This window comes from Fistularia commersonii, chromosome 19, assembly GCF_037954325.1.
Source record: "Fistularia commersonii isolate RoL2024-O1a breed Wild chromosome 19, RoL_Fcom_v1.0, whole genome shotgun sequence".
Taxonomy (NCBI): domain Eukaryota; kingdom Metazoa; phylum Chordata; class Actinopteri; order Syngnathiformes; family Fistulariidae; genus Fistularia; species Fistularia commersonii.
Window position 1 is genome coordinate 5,678,530 of NC_141302.1, and position 20,563 is coordinate 5,699,092.

At 43.5% G+C, this 20,563-nt stretch overlaps 1 protein-coding gene across 4 annotated transcripts; it reads right to left on the minus strand.

Moving 5' to 3' along the window:
- Window positions 1-110: 110 nt before the first annotated feature.
- Window positions 111-20,525, minus strand: acin1b (apoptotic chromatin condensation inducer 1b). Of its 4 annotated transcripts, none has more exons than XM_086166411.1 (17): window positions 20,367-20,525; window positions 18,451-18,516; window positions 18,185-18,296; window positions 17,364-17,437; window positions 15,917-17,236; window positions 15,516-15,598; window positions 11,852-11,969; window positions 7,660-7,705; window positions 6,483-6,628; window positions 5,538-5,684; window positions 5,203-5,374; window positions 4,890-5,035; window positions 4,607-4,714; window positions 3,319-3,426; window positions 2,573-2,969; window positions 1,759-1,856; window positions 111-1,675 (listed from the first exon to the last, which is right to left on the minus strand). In XM_086166411.1, the coding sequence occupies exons 1-17, from the start codon at window positions 20,499-20,501 to the stop codon at window positions 1,355-1,357; spliced, it is 3,597 nt and encodes a 1,198-aa protein (XP_086022537.1). In that variant the 5' UTR covers window positions 20,502-20,525; the 3' UTR covers window positions 111-1,354. The 4 variants fall into 4 exon arrangements, with proteins under 4 accessions (XP_086022537.1, XP_086022535.1, XP_086022534.1 ...); XM_086166409.1 differs by having other exon boundaries at window positions 6,459-6,628; XM_086166408.1 differs by having other exon boundaries at window positions 6,459-6,631.
- Window positions 20,526-20,563: the final 38 nt, after the last annotated feature.

Consider the following 20,563-nt stretch of genomic DNA (forward strand, 5'->3'; position numbering starts at 1 on the left):
ACCGAGTTCAACGTATTTGTAGATACACGACAAACAGTTGAGGCACCTGAGCGGCAGGAATGTGGTGTCCTTCTGCAGAGCTGCGAGCATTCATATACTGGCACGAGATCTGACAACCAAATTTAAATTTATTCACTTTTTAAATTCTTAGTACATTCAGCACTTGCAGAAGAAACAAAATGGTTTCCAACTAAAAACAAAATTAAAAATATTTAAAAATGTAATCATTATTCTACTACAAGATAAACTAAGTTTTTTTGTAATCTTCCTTTTTAAATATATTTGATTGACTGGTCAGTGAATTTTCCAAAAAGGAGACGCAGCTGTAAGGAAGGTCAGCTACATAACCCCCCCCCCCCGCCCCACCCACCAAGATTTACCTGAACCTTCCCTTCTTATCCCCCTGGAACATCTAAAGACAAAGCTGGACATGTGCACGTGTCCAGCATCGACATAACACACGATATCACGTCTCGCACTTTTCCAATTTACAGTGTTGAGACTTGGGTACCAGTTGAATCCATTGGGGGGGATGAAATATTTCACAGAAACATCCCCCCCTCTCAAAACGCAGCCCTGAAAAGCTCAATGAAACAAAAAAATAATCACAATTTGTAAAAATGTCAACCAAAAAAAACAAAAACAATCACAATCCTCACTTCTGGTCTGTAAGCAGTGGTACAAAAGAAAGAAAAATGTGAGTGCTGAAGAAAAAAAAACAAAAAAAACACTAAACCTGATTCTAGAAAATGTTTAAGGTCAGGGATCTATTTTGGACTTTTTTATTACAGGGCTTTAGGGAGGAAGGAACTGCACACCCGCAGCACTAAAATAAAGAGCTCCCAAACCTCAGTGAGACAAACTGCTGAGGGGAGTTCAAAGTACCAACGCCCTCAGCTTCTGCTTTTTTTTTTTTTTCCTATTTTTTTTTTTTCCTTCAGTGAAAGACAATTTGAAAGTAGAGCGTGGATGGAGAGGAATACTGCTCTCTAGAGGGGAGCAGGGCCGAACGCTGCTGCTGCTGCCGCCGCCGCCGCCACTGCTGCTGCTTAGCTTCTGGAAGACACAACCAAAGGGGATTTTCCGGGCGGGGTGGATGAGGTGCGGAGAGGATGGTAGAGGGTGTGTGTGTGTGTGTGTGTGTGTGTGGAAGACAACGCTGGTATTAAAGTGGACGAATTAAAGCATGGCGGGGAGGGGCGGTGGGTGAGAAGCAGCGGGCAGCGAGGAGCAGAGTGGGCCAGACCAGAGGTCGAGACATGAGAAATGCTTGGTTAGGTGGACCTGGTGTCTGCCGAGTCCCGCCTCAATGCATCCCTCTCTCACTACAGCTTTACCGGCAGCGGCGGTGCTTTCAATGGCGTCTGTCTCTGGTGTTGCTATGGCTACGAGAGCGGCGGCCACCGCTGCCGCCTGCTGGGGGCCGTCCGGGCCGACGGTTGCTGTCCCTCCTCTTTTCCGCCTCCCTGTTTCGGCCACGATCCCTTTCGCGCTCGGCGTCGGCCCCTCGGCCGCTCACGGCGCCGCTACCGCCGCCGGCGCCCTCCTTTTCGCGGCCCTTCAGCCGTTCCTTCTTCTCCTCCTCCCGCTTTTTTTCTTCCTCATCTTGCTGCTCCTTGAGCCTCCGCTCACGCTCCTTCTGCCGCTCGGTGCGGTCTAACACCCTCTGCGCGGCCTGGCAGAGGGAAAGGCAGAATAGAGGGTGAGAAGAACCGAAGGCCGCAGGAGCGAAACTCCAGGAATCAGAGGCAAACTGACCTGCTCCTCGGTGAGGGGAAGCCAGTAGATACAAGGAGCCGCTTTGGTCTTCAGGAACAAGTCGTCCAGTAATTTTGCAGGAGGCTCGTCTCCCTTTTCTGTCGGACAAAAAAAAAAAAAAAAGCACCGACCGTTTGTATTCTGTTGCATTTCGACAAGGTTTGAATACATTTGAGAAGCCCCTGATGAGAATAAATTTGTGGGGCTTTACGCTTCACAAAATGGTCATATTTTCAAAGAGAGGGGGCAAAAAGAAATGTAGACCGTTTGTTTTTCATATCTATGAAAGATGCAAATATTCAAACATGGTTATTAGTGCGGATGTTACGGCGGATATATCCGTCTTGGAGTCCGATTGGTGTGGTTAGCTGCCTGCACGTTTGCTTTGTAGATTACCAAAAAAAAATGTAAACTGGATGGACCTCGATAAGAAAGAGAGGGGCGGGTGTTTCAGTCGGCCTCGCAGGGGAGCCGGAAGCTTTTCCTGCCTTCATCCAGGTCAGAAGAGGCCAAGGCTACAGGCCGACACATCAGGGTGATTCCCGCAAAACTCACTCACTGACAAATTTGGTTTCCAGTCTACATTCCATGATCGTTGCTTTCCCAGCCTCAGTTCACAGGTCAGTGTCAAAGCGGCAGGATATTACAAATGGGGATTACTAAAAATGACATGTACGTTGTTCTTTAAGGCTGGCTACGTACGCCAACGTACGTCGGGCTTCAGAATATGTCAATAATCATTCATTGTAACCTTTCTACTCAATCGCCTCTCTGTTACCCTCCCGTGTTTGTGTTTGTCTTTGCGATGTCCTACCTTTATCAGTCTTCCTCTCTTTGCTCTTTGCCCTTTCCCTCCTCCTCCTCTCTCGGTCTCTGGACCTAGAGCGACGCTCATCCTCCCCTGGTCTAGCAAACTCCCGGACCTTATCCCTGTCCCATTCCCGCTCTCCGCGGGCCCGCTCGCGCCGCTCCATCTCCCTCTGCCGCTCGGCCCACAGATCCCGCACACCCCCGACGCCCCGGTCTCGTTCTCTGTCTCGTTCCCTGTCTCGCTCCCTTTCCCGTTCCCTCTCCCTGTCCCTTTCTCTGTCCCGGTCGCGCTCCCGTTCTCTTTCGGGCATGAGCGGGGGCAAGCGGTTTGGGGGGGCCGCTGGCTGGGGAACGTTTTCCTCCTCCTTGTCGGGCTTCAGGACCCCTTTGTGAAAGTCAAGCTGCAGGGGGGGGGGGGGAATGAAATAAAGAGATGAATGCAAAAGAAGCAATGAACGTCATGAAACTGTATTACCATGATCTTTGCATGATGCCATAGTTCTCTGAAATAACTGGCATTTAGTCTCTGACTTGAAGCAACAACCTCGAGTGAACACATTCTAACAAAAGCGCGTGGTTTACAGCAACTGCGAAAATCCTTTGTAATCACTAAATCCACATTGAGGTTTAGAGGACACCACTTAAACATGGTTGATGTGACTTTGATCACAGCATTCTACATATTTTCCACCATTATTTAGAAAATGTTTATCCCACAGACTGTTCTGTGAACTGTATAAACAAAGTTACCTCATCCTGCTCACAGAAGTCCACGCTCAGAACCTTGGGATTGCTCTGAGGCCATTTCACTCCGTGCAGGGCAGTCCTAGTGGCCAGTGCCTCCTCCGTGGTGGCATACTGTAAGGAAAGAGGGTTAAAAGGGTTACGGAACTGAAAACTAGTCCTTAAAAGACATTAGAACTTGGGACTTTGAATTCTGACTGACATTTAGGATGCAAGGACGTCCAGAATCTTCCTGCAGCGATAATATAAGCCATGACAAGCACATCATGCGCAGAATAAGTACTTCAACTTTTAAGTGCTTTTAATTCTATTTTATTGTATTATTTAACCAGCAAAGTAACATTAATTATTATTATATAATATTTATACACATTTTGTGTACTTTTACCACTTTTGTCACTTCTGTTATTTTTATTGTTTCTTTTAAATCCAAATTTTGTGTACTGGGTCCTTCAGTGTTGAGTGAGGTGTCTTAAATAAAATGTAGAATCATAGAAGATTGTGGAACGGCAATGTGGGTCAGTGATTTTAAGTTAATAAAGTTTCCTTAACTATGATTTGAAGATTGAGAGAGTCCACCACAATTTCCATCAATGGTCACAACTGCAAAGACTCTCAAATTCAAACACAGTTTGAGTATCTATAATAACAAATATACATTGAATTACCATGGCAATACACACCGGCTCAATACGGAAAAGCAATTATCAACGACAAAGACAATTCAGTTGCTTTGACGCCTTTGTGTCCGTCATCAAATTTGGGTTGATTATTGTTAAAAGCCAGGACCGGGACTAGTTTGTACCAAATTTCACCAATAGGTGGCACACTTGACTCAGCAGCCAGTCTAGGATTGAGCTAGGGTGGCTTCCTCAAAAGGCTTTACAAGCATTTTCATGGATATGTTAAGTAAAAAGTTGTGTTTAACAGACCTAACAGTGTATTTTAATAAAAACAGCTTGTGATCAATAGCCGGAAAGTTCTGGGTTGTCTTTAACAAATCTCTGTACATGTACAGCAGAACTAAATTATGGAAAAATTGAAAAAAGTGCAATGCTGCGCTTCAGAGACGTAGTTTAAGAGTTATGAGTGTCACTACAGAATTTTGATGAGAGGCTCATTGTCCTCATAGTTGTGTGAGGCAAACTGTAATTCATGAAAAAAAAAAATTAAAATTTTGAACATTTAAGTAAGACTTCATGCCGAGGAAATAAAAAACAAAACTGAAGGCTGACTGTTCGAGGCCGTGCTACCGAACCCAAGTCATACAGTCATCTGATTTGTTGGAACTTACTGTGACATAACAGTGGGACTTGATCTTGTCAATCCAGAAGCCCTCTTCTACCAGAGTGCCCGTCTGGTTCAGCAGCTCTTTGAGCTGACCCAGTGTGAACGGCCGGACCTTGGTGGAAAAAAAGAACCATCAGTCACTGGCGTGTTTGTAAAAATTAACTGGCAGCCTGACATTCGAGTTGAATGTTCATCCTTCCAGTTGGGACGAAAGTGTGAGGAGAAATCAATCTGAAGTTGACTTGGAAAAGGTGGCTCTTTCTAAATTTTGCTCCTTTAACACCCACCAGGTTAGTCACATGGATGATATTTGAGAGTTTGCCACACGGAGGTGTGGGCTGTATGGTTGCATGGACGGGGTCATTGATTGTGACGGACACACCGGACTTCTGTTGGCTAATGGAGCGGCGCACCAAACTGTCACTAGGGGTAACTGAGGAACAGAGCAAAGACAGCAAAACTGACTGTTAAAAAACATGAAATTGGTGACTAGGGGCTGACAAAAAGATGAATCCGTGCCAGGGGGATTCTAAGGCACCCGAAATCCAACACGATATTTGGCCAATTTTAGCTCCCGACTTTTCAAAAGACACAGTTCACCTTTCTTCGCTTCTCCATCCAGCTTCACAGTGGTCTGCGTTTCTGGGATTTCTTCAGAAAGACTGTTCTTCCTTTTGTCTTTAGGGGCCCTGTGTTGTTTTTCTTGCTCCATATTTTCCGCCTCTTCCTCATCATTTGCTTGTCCGTTCTCTTGATTGTCAACAGTGACAACCTTGGGGAGTAAAAAGGAAAGGTTTTGTCACAAGACATCTATTGTTTGAGTGACGCATCGGTCGGTCGATGCGGCGGATAAGACAAATGCAAATTCTAATATTTCTGAGTGTTGACATTAAAAACGTTTCATGACTTCCTATCTTGTAAAGAAAAGAGCTTACCTGTGTGACTGTGCGCCGGATCTTGAGACCCTTGTCCTGGTCACCCTGGCCGCTGTCTGGGCTCTCCTCATCCCCAGACAGCTGCAGCTCCTCTGGGTGCAATTCTACCACTGCCTCCTGAGCAACTTTGATGTCGGGGATCAATGACTGGAGGAAAACAGACAGAAACAGGAAAGGAGTGAGACAAAGAAATGATGGTGACAAAAAAAACAAAAAAAGACAATCAGGGGTTGAAAGGACAGACTGGAAAGACAGTAAGATTCAGTTATAAGATTGTAAGGTTAGACGATTCAGTAGCTAAAAGGATTTTGAACTGTTCTCCTACTTACTTAACGAATGTATCGGTTTGATTTTAAATCAGTGATGTCCAATTACATATATATGAATTTACTGAGATTTACATAACTATTGTCACACTTATTTAGTGAGTAAAAAACATGTTTACCCTTCCTTAGAACAATCCAAAAATGTTTTCAGACCAAAACTATAAATGCTGTCTCTCAAAGGCTTTCTCATTAATGAGTAAGATGTCAATCCAGATCTTTGCCTCATGTTGTAGACAACAGAACTTTCTCTGGTATGTAGTCTTAAATGTTCTGATCCAAGTAACGATTGAATTCTCAAGCCAAAAGGTTGAAGGCATGTGATAGCTAATGTCTTTTTTTTTTTTTTTTTTCCCAAGTTTTTGTCTGAAATATTTTTGGGGGAATTGCAAACCAGTGCCGTTTGACTTCAATGCATGGACACTAAAGTGACCATTTATTCCTGACATTAGACTGAACACCTAAAATCAGCATGTGACCTAAACAATTTGCACTAAAATAAATCAAGACAAATTGCATTTCACACTTCTTCAAGCACATCTCTGAAAAAGTTGATCAGATTTACACATATTTCTACAGAGCCGTGGGGTACTTCTACCTGGTCTTCATGCTGGGTCAATACCTTCAGAGAATCGGTAGTGATGCTGATAGATGGCTTCTTAGCAGTGACAGCCGTGCTGGAGCCCCACCGCCTCTTCCTCCCTGAGGCGGTTCCCATCTCAGGCTCTCCTGCTCCTCCTTCTGTGGTGCCTGGAGACGTCTTACTGCCTGCTGTGGATGGACAAAATGTAATTGAAAACTGAACATACACTGAAGGCTTAATGGTCTCCGCTTTTATAACGCTTTCATCACCTTGTGGCATGAAAACGCTGTAAACTGGATCAAACTGACCCATTCATACACACACACACACACACACACACACACACACACACACACACACACACACACACATAAATGCGCACGCACACTGATGGCGGCAGAGCTGCCATGCAAGGCGCTAACCAGACCATCGGGGACCAACTGGGGGTACAGTGTCTTGCACGAAGACACTTCGGCACGCAGACAGGAGGGGTCGTGAATGGAACTGCCCACCTTCCGATTGGAGGGATGCCCCGCTCTACGAACTGAGCCACAACCACCCCAAAGAATGGGGGGGGGGGGGGACTGGTTCAAAACTGGTACCTTCACATAGTCTCAATGCAGGCAGAATGGATTTAACGCATAAATGCTTTAATATCTGAATTCATAAAGTGAAAAAAAATTTGGTTAAATCATTTTCAGTTGCTACATTGCATTTCTGTTTTTTATATGGACAATATAGATGACATGTTTGATGGGAAATTAGCTACGTTTCATGCACCATTGCAAAGTAAGCAGCTCCATCACGGCAGAAAAGTCAGTGAGATTACAAATCACATCTCAAACTTTTTGGCCCGAAATCAAAAAGCATTAGAACGTCAGGCTAATTTTTGGCTGAATCATGAAAGTTCTGAATAAACATTTTTTAACCATTAGTAATATCCTTGTCAATCAACTAACCATACCACCTCACTTTTATTATGGCCCAGAAAATAACCAAACATTTTCTGATGGCAATGTTATCAGTTTTGGTGACCCCGATTTAGCTCAATTTGTTCCTTACAAATTTCAGACTATTAAGTCAGAAACGTTCACTTGTATTCGTATTCTACAAAGGGAAACGATTGTTATGGTTGTTTTTTTCCCCCATTTGGTAATTTGTCTTCAAGTGGGCGAACGACACAAGAGATGGGAAAACATGCAACTGGTGTACTCACTGGTCAAGGATATCTTGCGAGCAGCAAATGCCTTAGGAGTGGTGCTCTGGAGAGAGAGAGAGAGACAGAGAAAAACATACAGAGACCCCAGGGGTGCAGGGCAAGATGAGAACCGAGTGTCGAGGCCCACACAGGCTACAACAGAGATTAGGTGACACAGGAAAAGTGGTGGAAGGATGGGGGGGTAAAGTAAGCGATACCTGGATACTTGAATTTAAAAAAATTTTGAGGAAGGGGCTCTTTGTTGATACAGTGAGACCCCAGACACATTTCTGCTTTCCATCTCTGCTAGAACTTACTCAGATAAATCAATAAGTTACCAATAAGTAAGGACAAAGACAATGCAGGAGATGCAGTGCTTTAGGAGCCAGTGTTGCTCTGTCAAACTCAAACTGGGTTATATATTAAATGTGATGGCTGGAAGAAAAAAATGTGTATGTGATTACAATTCTACATCCCTCCCAGATTATAGAATTGTCCAGGGTTTCTATGTGATGTTGACACAGCTAAAATGGTTAGCATTTAACACTTCCTGGCCTGCAGATAAGTCAAGTGTAGCTAAGTAAACACTAAAAATATATCACTCAGAGATGATTGTGCGGAGCAGAGGTAGCAAACTAAAAATCTGTCGACTCAAAGATTCATCAGAACAACCATTGCTACTGTAGTTTGAATTCTACTGGGAAATTTTGCCATATTTAACAACTACTATAGGACCAGTATCTTTTGACATTTACATTGAGCACTGCCGTCTTATGTCAAAATATCAAATTAGAAATGCAGTACAAAGATCTAAAGTAAATTACAATTAAAATCCCCTTATTCATAGCTCCCCAAAAAGATCTGAAGGAAAAACAAAAGTTTTAACTTATTCCTTTTAAAAAATATACATTCTAAATGGAGATAGAATGACAAGTCATTTCCTGGTATCATTTGACACCTGATTCCTTACTGGCTCGACTATGGCCCACCCGCACGACAGTGTGTACTGTATCTAGGCAACAAGGATCCAATCAGGAAAGGCAGAGGAGTGAGGGCATGTCTCGATTTGAATGTGTAGATTAGCCAGCAGACAGGAACTGATGGCTGGAATGGACTTTTGTCTTGAAGGGGGCTTGGGTTTTCTTGACTGACAGCGGATCAGAGTCTTGTTTCAGTCTTTTGAGGCCCAGTGGCTTCAAATTGCTTTGTGATGGCTTCTTACAAAGCGTCAGGGCGAAGAACAGTTCGTTTGGAGTCCTCGACCACTGAGAACCTGCTGGGGGGGGCAAAATTCCTCGTGGGACACTGAGGTCAATTGTCCTTGATGAAATATCCATTTTATATCCAAAATAGGGTTCTCAGGTGTACAAAGACAACAGAGTGATGTTTGTTGTCCAGGATAGGTACTGTCCTTTAAAATTCAAGAGGCTCGGATATTGAGACTGTACGTAACAGTGATTCATTTTCATTGCAGTATAAAAAAAAAATCAGATCCGAGTCCACCAGTGAAAAGTGCGAGGGGGGAAAAAAATCCAATTTGATTTTTTTTTCCTTCTGAAATGACATTTCAGAAAATACTTGAAGTATTACTTTGGCGTATTCACTGGCATGACAGTCACACATGATGCAAGGGCAAACCAGTAGGTGCAGAGGAGAAATGGATGGAAAATAAATGGCGAAAAAAACGGAGTTGTCCATCTGCCAGGTCCGCGGCACAATATCATGATGTTCCGATAATGCACCTACTGAGTCACACTTGAATACCACAGTGTGGGATATTCAACAACAGAAGGTGACGATTTCCTCGATGCAGCCCAGCTATCTTGGCACAGGTGTCCCTGATGTAGGTCACTGTTTTCCCATATATATCCATCATTCAGACGAGTCACGTTACATGTCCATGATGTTATCTTTGGTAAATGTCTCTGGCACAGTGAAAGTGGCCCACGTCTTTCACAAATGATAACCTTGATGGAATTTTCATGTACAGTCAAACAGTATCTTTTCAGGACAGAATAATCCTTTGTGGAAATCTGAGGATGTTGCCAGAGACAATGTCTGCTCAACAAGCACAGATAACAGCATCCCACAGAATTTCAAAGGCAAATACAATTTCACATGACACACAAATCCACAATGCTTTGATGAAAAACAGCTTTGGTTGCTCCACTGGAGTGTTTCAAACCTCAGAAGTCCAGTGGTGATTTCATTGATGTTCACGCTTTAATCACCATATTTGTAGTAGTGGGAATTTAGTCCAACGTCATTAGTCCTTCCCGTAAGCAAGGGAAAGTGTGGATATGTAGGTGGAGGCAGGATAATTCTCAGGAGATGTGAAATTGTCATTTCTCTGAGTGACAGAGTTTGGCCGAGCAGTCGGAGGCTGTTGTCAGAGGTTAGAGGACAGCACTCCGTTCATCTTGGCAGATTGGCAAGGACGGGAGAGAGGAGGAGATGCAGGATGTTACACACCCTCCCCGTTTCTTACCCCATCATTCATCTCCACCACAAAGTTCAGTCCAGTCCGGTTTAGATCAGTGAGCAGGCTTCCAACCCCTGAGGCTGGGTTGCCATGACAACTGTGAGCCTCAGTTACCAAGGCTGCCACTGCTGTTGGTGGTGGTCGGATGAAATCTCCAGTTCCTGCTGGCTCAGCGGATCACTGGAGAGCTACGGGGAGGCCGCGCAGGCTCAGGCTTTACTCAGTGCCATGGAGATGAAGACTCTGGGCCTAATTCAGGTACCAGCGAAGCACTTTGGCAAAGCGGGACAGGAGTTGTAGGAGGAGTAGGAGTGGAGGAGGTGTTGGTGGTGGTGTTGGTAGTAGTACGCAGCAGGTACCATTAGGGGCAATGGAAGAGGCATGGGCACCTTCATAACAAAGCAATCAATGGGGTTTTAAACAACAATCACACCATAAATATATATAGTGAGAGAGAGAAAAAGAGAAGCGATCATAATGGGATACAAAGGCAAAATAATATAGAAAGTGGGGGTCATAAAGAGGGTAGGAGAGAGTGACATATTGAATAAGAGAGCGAGACAGAGACTGTGTGAAAACGGACGCAAGAGAAAGCAAGAAAACAGAGAGAATGAAAACAAAGGGGAAGAAACAAGCCCTGATGCAATTCTACACACACACAGTGATAGGATCCATTATTCATCTCAACCAACAGGAGACAACAGGCAAACACACATTGCAAAGAGGCATTGTAGAGAGGACAATAACTTCATGGCATAGAATTTCATCAAGATATCTAATGCTGGTAAGGTAATCAAGAGCCTGTCCTCTACTTTGTAATTAAATGTATATTTGTGAGCATGACAGGCTTTTAAGAGTTAGTGCCTACCTATCTATTAGTTTTAACAGCAGTGATCAAATACTTGAAAATAGCATTTGCAACTGAACTGTCATGCTCATTTTAATGTATGTATTGGCATATTGGCATATGATGGATCAAATGACAAACCAATTTAATATCTGTTTCATATAGTATCTGCAAATAAGTACTACAATTTATCACTAATCAGAGGTGCCTAGATAGTACTATTTTTCTTTATCAAATAAAGATTTAGAGAAAACAAAAACAATTTCTAACCATCAGCTTAGGTATGCTATCAGATGTCTTAAATTATCAATAATGTATCAAAAAAAAATCACTATTATACTGTAATATGGACAAATTGCAGCTAAAAAAAGGAAATCCAAAATTCTCCCAAACACAGAAACAGTGATGTGAAAGGCATGCACTTCCTCTGCTTAATTCAACGCACTATTCAAAATCGAATACTGTACTTCAACAGTATGAGCATTCATGTTATTCTGAAGAGCCTAGATAAGCATGTGTGAAATATGATCTGCCTTTATGAGCAAGCTGTTAAAATTTAGTATCATTTAATACAGATAGGAGTTAAATCTTACCCATATCCAACTCAACCCTGTTCAATCGTCTGGGGTAATTGTTTTAAATAATTTTCCAATATGTACAATAGCTGACAGATAAACACAGAAACTGTATATGGAGCTACAAATGTTAAAAAGAGTCAATTAAAGCAACTCCTGCTTCAAAAGTTGTTGGTGACTATTAGGACATTGGGGTTGTGTTGGATTTGAGTCACGCTAACTTTTGCGGCTACCTACTCAAGCGAATGTGAATGCAGGTTAGTGGGAGACAGAGATGAACCGACCCCACCCTCTAAGTGCCCTTACCTCTTCGAGATGACCCTCGCTGTTGACTGGCTCAGCCCCGGAGGCCGGCTGCTGAGCCACTGGACTCTCTTCAGGTTCTACCTCGGACACAGCTGCTGCGCTTGGCTCTGACACCTCCCTGCCGTGGGGAGAGACAGACGTGGCAGGATGAGTGAGCAGAGCAAAAACTGGTGTTTGCAATTCAACTGCACGTACAACCCAGCATGTTAAATAGGATTTTCTGAGTTTTACATTTTTCCACCTTTTGAAAAAAAAAAAGACCAAAATTTTAGCCCACCTGGTTTCATCTGCAGTACATCCATCTAGTTACCTAAGAGTTGTGTATCGACATAACAACTGAACAAAAACATAATTTTAAGATTTATCAGCGATGAAGAAAAGACAACTCTAGAGATGGGCCAGTTGGAAGGTTTGTCCTCAGAGGTAAAACAAATTAAGCAGAGTCAAGCCACAGGAAAACTCAGCAAAATGAAGGGTGTTGGGAGGCCAGTGATGTGGGTCACTCCTATAAATAACTCACCAGCTAACTGACACCAAGGGTCACAACAAACACTTCTACTGCTAACAGTATAGCTCAAGACACATTTTATCCTTGTTGTAATGAGTCATTGTTGAAAATTAACAAGGTTCCCTAAAACATTGGGAACTGTACTTTGGAGCTGGCTCTCAATGAACATCCTTTAAAAACAGATACCATACGTACTAATGTCTCACTTAAATACTAGTCGAGTGAAAAGAATCTAAAGCTCATCTGTTCCCTCCTTGCTATAAACCAGAGGCAGCACATTGTGCAAGGGAAGGGTCACATCCTCTGGCATCCATCTCTGCACATACTTTCTCCACCATTTCATTCAGTCACTACCAGCTTCCTTCTGTTGTGCTGATAAAATAAATAAATAGATAGGTAAGTAAGTAAGTAAGTAAGTAAGTAAGTAAGTAAGTAAATAAATAAATAGATAAAAGCCGAGGAGCCAAAATTCAAGATATAACAAAATCTTTAAAATGACCAAAAGACAATCTCCCAAAAACTCTCTAAAATCCACCCAGGGGTCCTGCTTTATTGCAGATCAGCCACTTAGAAAAGTTGTCGGGAGGAAAAGAGCATTTACCCCACTCCAATTACACTCACATACTCCCCATTTAGTTAAGGTATGGATGCCAGTATCTTTTGTTTATGTTTCTCATGGGAAAGGTAGGAGATTGGTGTTTTAAGGACAGACGTCAACAAGAAATACAAACCACCGGGACAGAAGGCGTGATGTAATGCTCACTGTGTGTTGCTTTGCAACTGCATTGCTGTGTGGAAGCTCCTTTACTCTAAATTTAAAATTACGAATTCATATACCAAGGCCAAAATAGGGAGCCTGGTAGACAAGTTATAGGAAATGAGTATGGTTGACTCGTAACATTGTTTCATGGACATCTCATGACGGCGCAAGTCATATCATGTGTTAATCAACAAGCGGCCCACAAAAAACTCACCATATCACATAGTCTGACTGATCAAATCATACTGTACTTGTGCCCCGTGGGATGAGATGAGAGAGTCACTGCCAGCTGGGGAAACTATATCACACCATAAGGGCCCATTTACAAAGACTGTGCAGCTAACACATGTCTTCTTAATGATATCCCTTGACAACAGGGAGATCATTTGGAGACAATAACACACCGGCAATCTAAGAATACAATATGTGGACTCGGCAGAAGGGTGTGTTAAGTATGGTCAATACCTAACATGGTTTGCAACACAAATCGAGAGTGTATTGGTTTTTGAGCGGTCTGACAGTGGGGTTTGCCTGCTCTTATGGCAACTTGAGATGATGGAAAAAAAAAAAGCAGAGGTCAAAGGGAGAGACGGAAAGGATGAAATCCTTGTGTGCATGATTCATGCCATTGCACAATGAAATCTGGGCCCATTATTTATTCATCAACACATTCCATCAAAAAGCTATTTTTGGCAGTGATCAAAGTAGAGAGAACACCCCCCTCCCCCTCAAAAAAAGAAATTATCCTCGGCTAGCTCATCTAACAAAAGACTCTCCGCCATCCCCACCCCTGGTCCTCCTCACATGGGCGAGCGTGTCACATCCTCAGAACCAGGCCAAACTGAACCGGTGACACGACATTCACAAAAGCATGGAGGCACTGCGAGCGGACCGGCGGCCAAACACACAATCGGTGTGGAGCGACAGACGGGACATACTGATATTTACACCCTTGGCTTTCAGAATGAAAGGGATGTAAAAGTACAACCAGCAACCTGGAGCCCGGTGTCGCCCTCTGGCTAACTCTTACCCGTTTTTGTTGCCTTCGGACAGCATTACGACCGGCCTTGAAATGGGAAGCCCCCGGCAGAAGAAAATAACACTCTACCGCCAGAGATTATTCCGGTCGGTCGTGGGTTGAAATCGAAGACTCGGACGTGAAAAACCGGCCGCAGTTATTTATGCTGCTGTCGAGCAGATCACTGCGTCGGTATCATGGATGCAATGTGGGCATGGCAGCCATGTTGGCTAGCGAGACCAGAGTAAAGTCAACCGAAAGGGGGGAAAAGTCTTCCTGTCGATTTTTCAAAATAAAAGATGCTTTCGTCGCTCGACTTTTCGCGGTAAATACTGAAAGACGACGATTACACAAGACGTATTTTACTCGGGTAAAACAGACGTCTTGTCAACGACGACGAGGGTAAATTAAAAAGGTAAAGGGTGAGGGAGTGTAAGGACCCCCAGCCCACAGAAATAAAAGCAGCCAATCCGGTTGTGAGGCTACCACAAAAAATGCCTGATAAAAAAAAAAAAAACTTTCTGAATAAGGATTTATAAATGTGTGGGGATGTAAGAGCAACTGTTTCGGGGTGAAGAAAATACGCTATCAGCTTTGTTTTTTTTTTTTTGTTTTTGTTTTCTTTTTAAAAAGGCAAAACACATTTCTTGCACGTTTTAGGACCACAACGTATAGGATGGACGCTAATTCATTGCGTTTCAGGATTCAACCAAAACAGGAGAATTTATTCGACACACAGACATGTTCCTTTTCATTCAAGACATAAGTGGACACGTATTGATCATCCACCTGTTTTGCACTCTGTACTTGGAAAGTCTGTACTTGGAAAGTCACATCCACATCACTGCAAATTTTTGTACTTACAACCACATATAGTGGGGGGGAGGGGCCGCTACAGTTGACCATAGTTATGTATACGTACATTTCCATTTATATGTAAATGACCATTTTTATACAAATTGTAACTGTGGTCAATAATTTCCCACTATGTGTAATAATTCAGGATTTCACCATGTGATCTTGGCTATTACCTGAAAAGAGCCAAGACATAACAAAGCACCAGAATGCTATGCTTTTAATGACTGTCAGCTTTTGCTATGGTGCTGTACAAGTTAATGAGACACCAGTTCCAACAGCCAGGATCCAATGCAAGATGAAACACTCAGATTCTTTTTCAACCAAGAGGCCTGAAAAAAGGCTATGAAATTATGGTTTCAAATCATAGTCCCGAAAGCAGCAAAACACAGACAGCATGTATATAGTGTGTTCAGGAACAGTGGTAATCTTTAACAAGAAACCTTTAATATTCTGCTTAAAAAAACTCACTTTAGGTCAATTGATCATGAGGTACATTTGTACTAAAGACAATTCCACTGACCTTTTGGAGAGGTGTCCTCTCTCTGCCTCTTTTCCCAGGTCAGTCATTTTACCGCTATCTGGCTCCTGTCCTTGGTCAACTCTCTGTTAGACGATTGAATGCAGACGTATTGAAAAGAAAACCAAAATATGCCGACAGTCTCTTCGCTTTAAAATGTTGTTGCCAAGATGGATCCTGAAATAAGGATGGCTACAGATTTCTTCATGTATTTTCCATTCAATGCTTGATATAAGATCAAAATAATTATTAGCTGCAGCGCGTATTGCACTCAAGTTAGGAGAGAAAATAAGAAACATCATAAATATCAAGTGAATGAGGATAGTACTGAATGCTGTCGTGTTTACTAGAACCATTATTCCATGATATTCCTCACTTTCACCCATAAAAGCTTCAACACTGACCTTTAGCTGTTTGGCAGGGAAGGATTTATCTTTAGCAGAGGAAGAGGATTTTGATGATGACGAAGAGGAATCTGAATCTGATGAGGAATCTGTTTGGGTCTGAGAGTAGGTCCAGTTTGCCTGCTTTCCCATTAGCTTTCCCTTAACTTCCTCACCAGACTGGATTTCCTTTCTTCTTTCCTCCATTATTTGTTTCTTCTCTTTTTCCTCTTCATTCACTGAATATTTTTTCTCCCTCTCCTGTTTTTTTCCTTTTTCCTTTTGCTCCTGTTCTCTGTGTCCCCCATCGCTTTGCCCCTCTTCCTCCATCTTCCTGTTCTCATCTTGCCTATTTTTCTCTAATTTCAGGGACAGAGATTCACTGGAACCATTGGCATCAGCAGACATGACAGACCCGACACCGGAACTTGCTATCTCTTTCTTGTCCGCCTCTTCAGACTCCATCTTATGCACAAGCAGAGAAAGGGGTCCTGGTCTGCGTTTCAGGGGGGGTTCAGGACTACTGGAACGGGAGCTTGAATCAGAGTCTGGCCTCTGCATGGTGGAAAGTGGCACGGACGCCATCTTTGAACCATGTGCTGCTTCGGAGCTTTCTCCCTCCTTGTCATCTGAGTCTGGTGGGCTCTGCTTTGGAGTGTCTGGGAGGGGGAACAGGTCAGGGGGTGGAGAAGGAGGAGGAGTGGGATGGCGCAACTGCATCAGGTTCTGCTGGGCTTGTGGTGGTGGGATATGCTGTGGGGGCTGAAGCTTGCGTTTGGATCTTGCAGCAGGTGAGGGGACAACAATTGGCATCTGTTGTGGCTGCGGGGGAACTCTGTTGCTCCTTCGCGCTCCGCCAGGACCGGGCTCGGGCCCCCACTCCTCGTCATCATCACTGTCATCATCACTATCATCATCATCATCGTCCTCATCATCTTCATCACTATCCTCGTGGGCCTGACCGCCCGCTGAGACCCTGGCAGATTGGCTTAGGTGGAGGACAGGGTGGGCTGATCCAGGCTCGCTGGGCGCAATTCCCTCTTTCTCCTGCGTTCGAGGAACAGCAGGGGGCAGACCTTGACGGTCAGGCTGGCCGAGGACACGCACTGAGAGAGACGCCACAGCACGGGGAGGAGAGGGGGCCGGCGGCTCCTTGTGTCCTTGATGAAAGGTTGCCCTTGGCATCTTAGCCACAGGAGCCTCAGGGGAATCCTGTCGACAAAGGGCAGGACCTGAGGCCATTTCAGGCCTGCGTGCCATTTTTCCATAACTTGCCATTGATCCTCCTCCTCCCCTCTCTCCCGCTCTTGACAGTAGTGGCTGGGACACCACTGGATGATGCTACCAAATAAGAATACAATCAGACATCATGCTATACTTTGAGGAGCAATCCTAGAATTGTATTTTGTTCAGTACATTCCATTTGACAAATCCTCCAGTTGCTGTTCAATGTGTGCAGAATACTGACCTTGTCAGAGGCATAGGATGAACTGTCATTGTCCTCTGACTGATCTTCATCCTCTTCTGGCACTGCTGGGCTTTCTAGTAGGGGGAGATCATAAGGTATGGGCTTAAAGAGTACAGGCTCAACACAGACAAAGACTGTATCCAAAACAAGGGTACCTTTTCCACTCAATTTCAAAAGACATAAATGAGTGCCTTGCTACTTAGATTAATTTATTTTGTGCTGTGCTATCCTTATTTATTTGGTGCTGCTATTAATCACAAACTTTTTTTAATTTGATCTTTTTTTTCTGTCACACAATAAATTTGTTTTTCTTGATGAAAATACTATGTGACAATGTACCTGTGAAAGGTCTATTATAAATACACAAAGTTACTTAATAAACGAAGTGTATAACAGGATACCACAGACACAATATTGGAACATTCTCATTATGATAACAGATCGGGTTGAACAAGCTCATGTTTCAGTATAAGCATGCCTCCAGCAAGGGATTTACAGGGGAGATTTCTACTACGGCCTTGGTATATATGACATTTTTCACAATTTTGGAATCTTTGTGCTTGGCCACAGCTGTGGAATCAACACTTCTTGTTCCTGTGTTCTGGGGTATTTTTTTGTTTACTTATCATGTTTGAAACAGATGATTTCCCTTTAATAGTGTGGAAACAGATGTGTTTAGTGAGTTAAACTCTTCATAACAACTCCTGTGGGAAATACCTGCCTCCTCACCTTCAGATTCCTAACTACATCTCCAGTTGTCTGGTGTGTCATGCTTTGTTACTACTTTATTTGTGACATGTTTGTTGATGTGTACAATCTACCATCTGCTTCTTCCTCTTTCTGTGCCTCTCTTTCAAGTCTCTGTCGAAGGAGCTCCTGCTGCTTGGCCAGGTACTGTTTTATGAAGCTGTTCTGGCTCATCTCTTCCCCAATCTGCAACACAAAACATTAATGTGCGACCAAATTCAGAGTCAAAGAGCAGAAATTGAAATCGGGACGGGACCTGGATTCAGATTAGCACATCAGAGCTAAAAGCAATAACATATGTTGTCAAATGACAGATAATTTCCATCTTTACTACACTTACCTGAGAGTTTGGTTGTAAGCCACAGTGAGAGGAGGATGACTTCTGCAGGTTTTCCAACATCAGAGCCTACATGGAACAACAAACATGGTTTAATCATTAATGCCATGAAATTGTTCCTTCATAAAGACATAAAATAATCCCTCATTCTGGGCCATGTCGTTGACATGACACATGCATTACGGCTACCTAAACAGTAGCTGCTTGCAGGCCTGTAAGCACAGCTGCTACCTTCCCATAGTCTCTACATGGGGTTTGCCTTGGCTATAAATGACATGGTTGCTTTCCTTTAATTACAAAACATGGACAACAAGGTTAGACAACTAATTTCTTTTGAATGTCCTATTGCGCTGAGAAATAGCGGTTCACGCCATGAAAATATTTCCTGAACAACACATCAAAAGTGTGATGAAAAAACTATCCAACTATGGATCATTTTGACTATTAATTTGTCATGGGTAGAAGCATTGACATGAAAAAAAAGGGAGAGTTCATGAATACACACCAGCTTTCTTGATGACACATGGCTCATCATACACAAGCTTGTGTATGATCATTGAGCTCACATGTGGCATGTATACATGTAAAATTTGTTACTAATGGATCTTCCATTGTGTATTGTAAGTTGGTTGCCGATACCAATAAACGAAAATCTTATGCACTAGCATATTTCTGAGAAAAAATAGGCTATTGATATCTTTTGAACATTTATCTTTAATATTATAAGTGTGTATATTACTGGTGTGCAAGTTGAAAAAAAACCTTTGTAAAGTTACTTGTTCAATAGTAGGCTGAATTAATTTGCATTGCAATATTCATGTTTTTTTAAATAATAGATGAATAATACATAAAATTTCATATCCGTCAGATCATATCGATCATTAGTTCAGGACCCTGGTTATTTTTCAAAGCCTAGTTCAAACCTGCAAGATGCAAACATATGTTTTAAATGTGCAAAGTAAAGTGAAACTGGGGTCTGTAAGGAAAGCTGAGACTAGGGGGGGTGGGGGGGGTAAAAAATATAAACATTTCAACAGGTAATGTGTGACTTCTCGCAAGAAGGCATTGGCAGGGCACGAAATGAAGCATAGCCATCTGGATTGGGGGGGGGGGGTTATTTGCATGTCTCAGCGGGGGCAAAACACAAAACTGTTTGAGAAGTTTCTCCGGCAGAAATTTCACGTTGTCATTAAGGAGTAATCCACCGAATGCACATAATGACTTCACATATAAGCTAACCGGTGTAGTATTAGATCGTCGAATCACCCCGTGAGCAACACAATCGATAGGATTCCCAGTGCATCGCTTATTAGCAGGCAACTTCGATAAACACAAGGCATGCAATTGTGTATTTTAGCAGCATGGTCCAAGTAGGCTATGAACGGTTACTGCTGTGTGCTTGTGATTTCGGGGCTGTTTTTGGTCTTTAATCGACATAACAAGACACCGAAACCTATTTTGATTTTTACACGACAACTTCGCATCGGATTATATAAAGAATAATTGCCTGGAATCCCCCTTAAATGGTGTTTACGTCGCGAAGCGCGGCCCCGCAACACCGCGACGCACGCGCCGAGCGCGAGCACGCTGATGTACTGTACACTGTGTGCGGCTGTTCGCCTGCTTCCATTCGGCTTAGGCCTCGACTTGACAGGTGCACACTTCAACTGTGTGCAACACGGTGTAGGGGAGTCGCCGCGTACCGAGTCCCGAGGCTAGTCACCGCGGCGTCGTCGTTGAAGACAAACCGAGGTCGGAAACGGTTGTCTTGGGTGAAATACCGAGCGCCAGGCGACTTGTGTATTCCCGCTTCCGAGCCCACACACCGTTACACCCCCCCCCCCTCCCCGTCTCTCGCCTCCTCTTAAACTTGGCCGGACTCGACAGGGACGGCGGCAACACTCGCGGAAAAAACTTACCCCTTTGAGTCGCTTTATGAGCGTGGTTTTCTGCCCGCTTTTGGGAAGGTTTCTCTGCTCCAGAGCCGCTTTTAAATCCGCCACTCGGAGTGATTGTAGAGGTTGTCCATCAAGCGTAATATCCTCGTCCGCCATTTTGCTCCCTTCGCTTGTCTAAACTCCAACGAGCGTCGTTACGGCTGCTGCTCGGCGTCATA

What these genes read in the sequence shown, in the direction of transcription:
- acin1b (XM_086166408.1), bottom strand. Translation starts at nt 20,501, where the DNA reads ATGGCGGACGAGGATATTACGCTTGATGGACAACCTCTACAATCACTC. An exon ending in TGACCCAGCATGAAGACCAG is followed by an intron (nt 5,685 to 6,458) that starts GTAGAAGTACCC and finishes GTTTTCCTCCAG; the next exon opens with TCATTGATCCCCGACATCAA. An exon ending in AGTCCCACTGTTATGTCACA is followed by an intron (nt 3,427 to 4,606) that starts GTAAGTTCCAAC and finishes CTTTCCTTACAG; the next exon opens with TATGCCACCACGGAGGAGGC.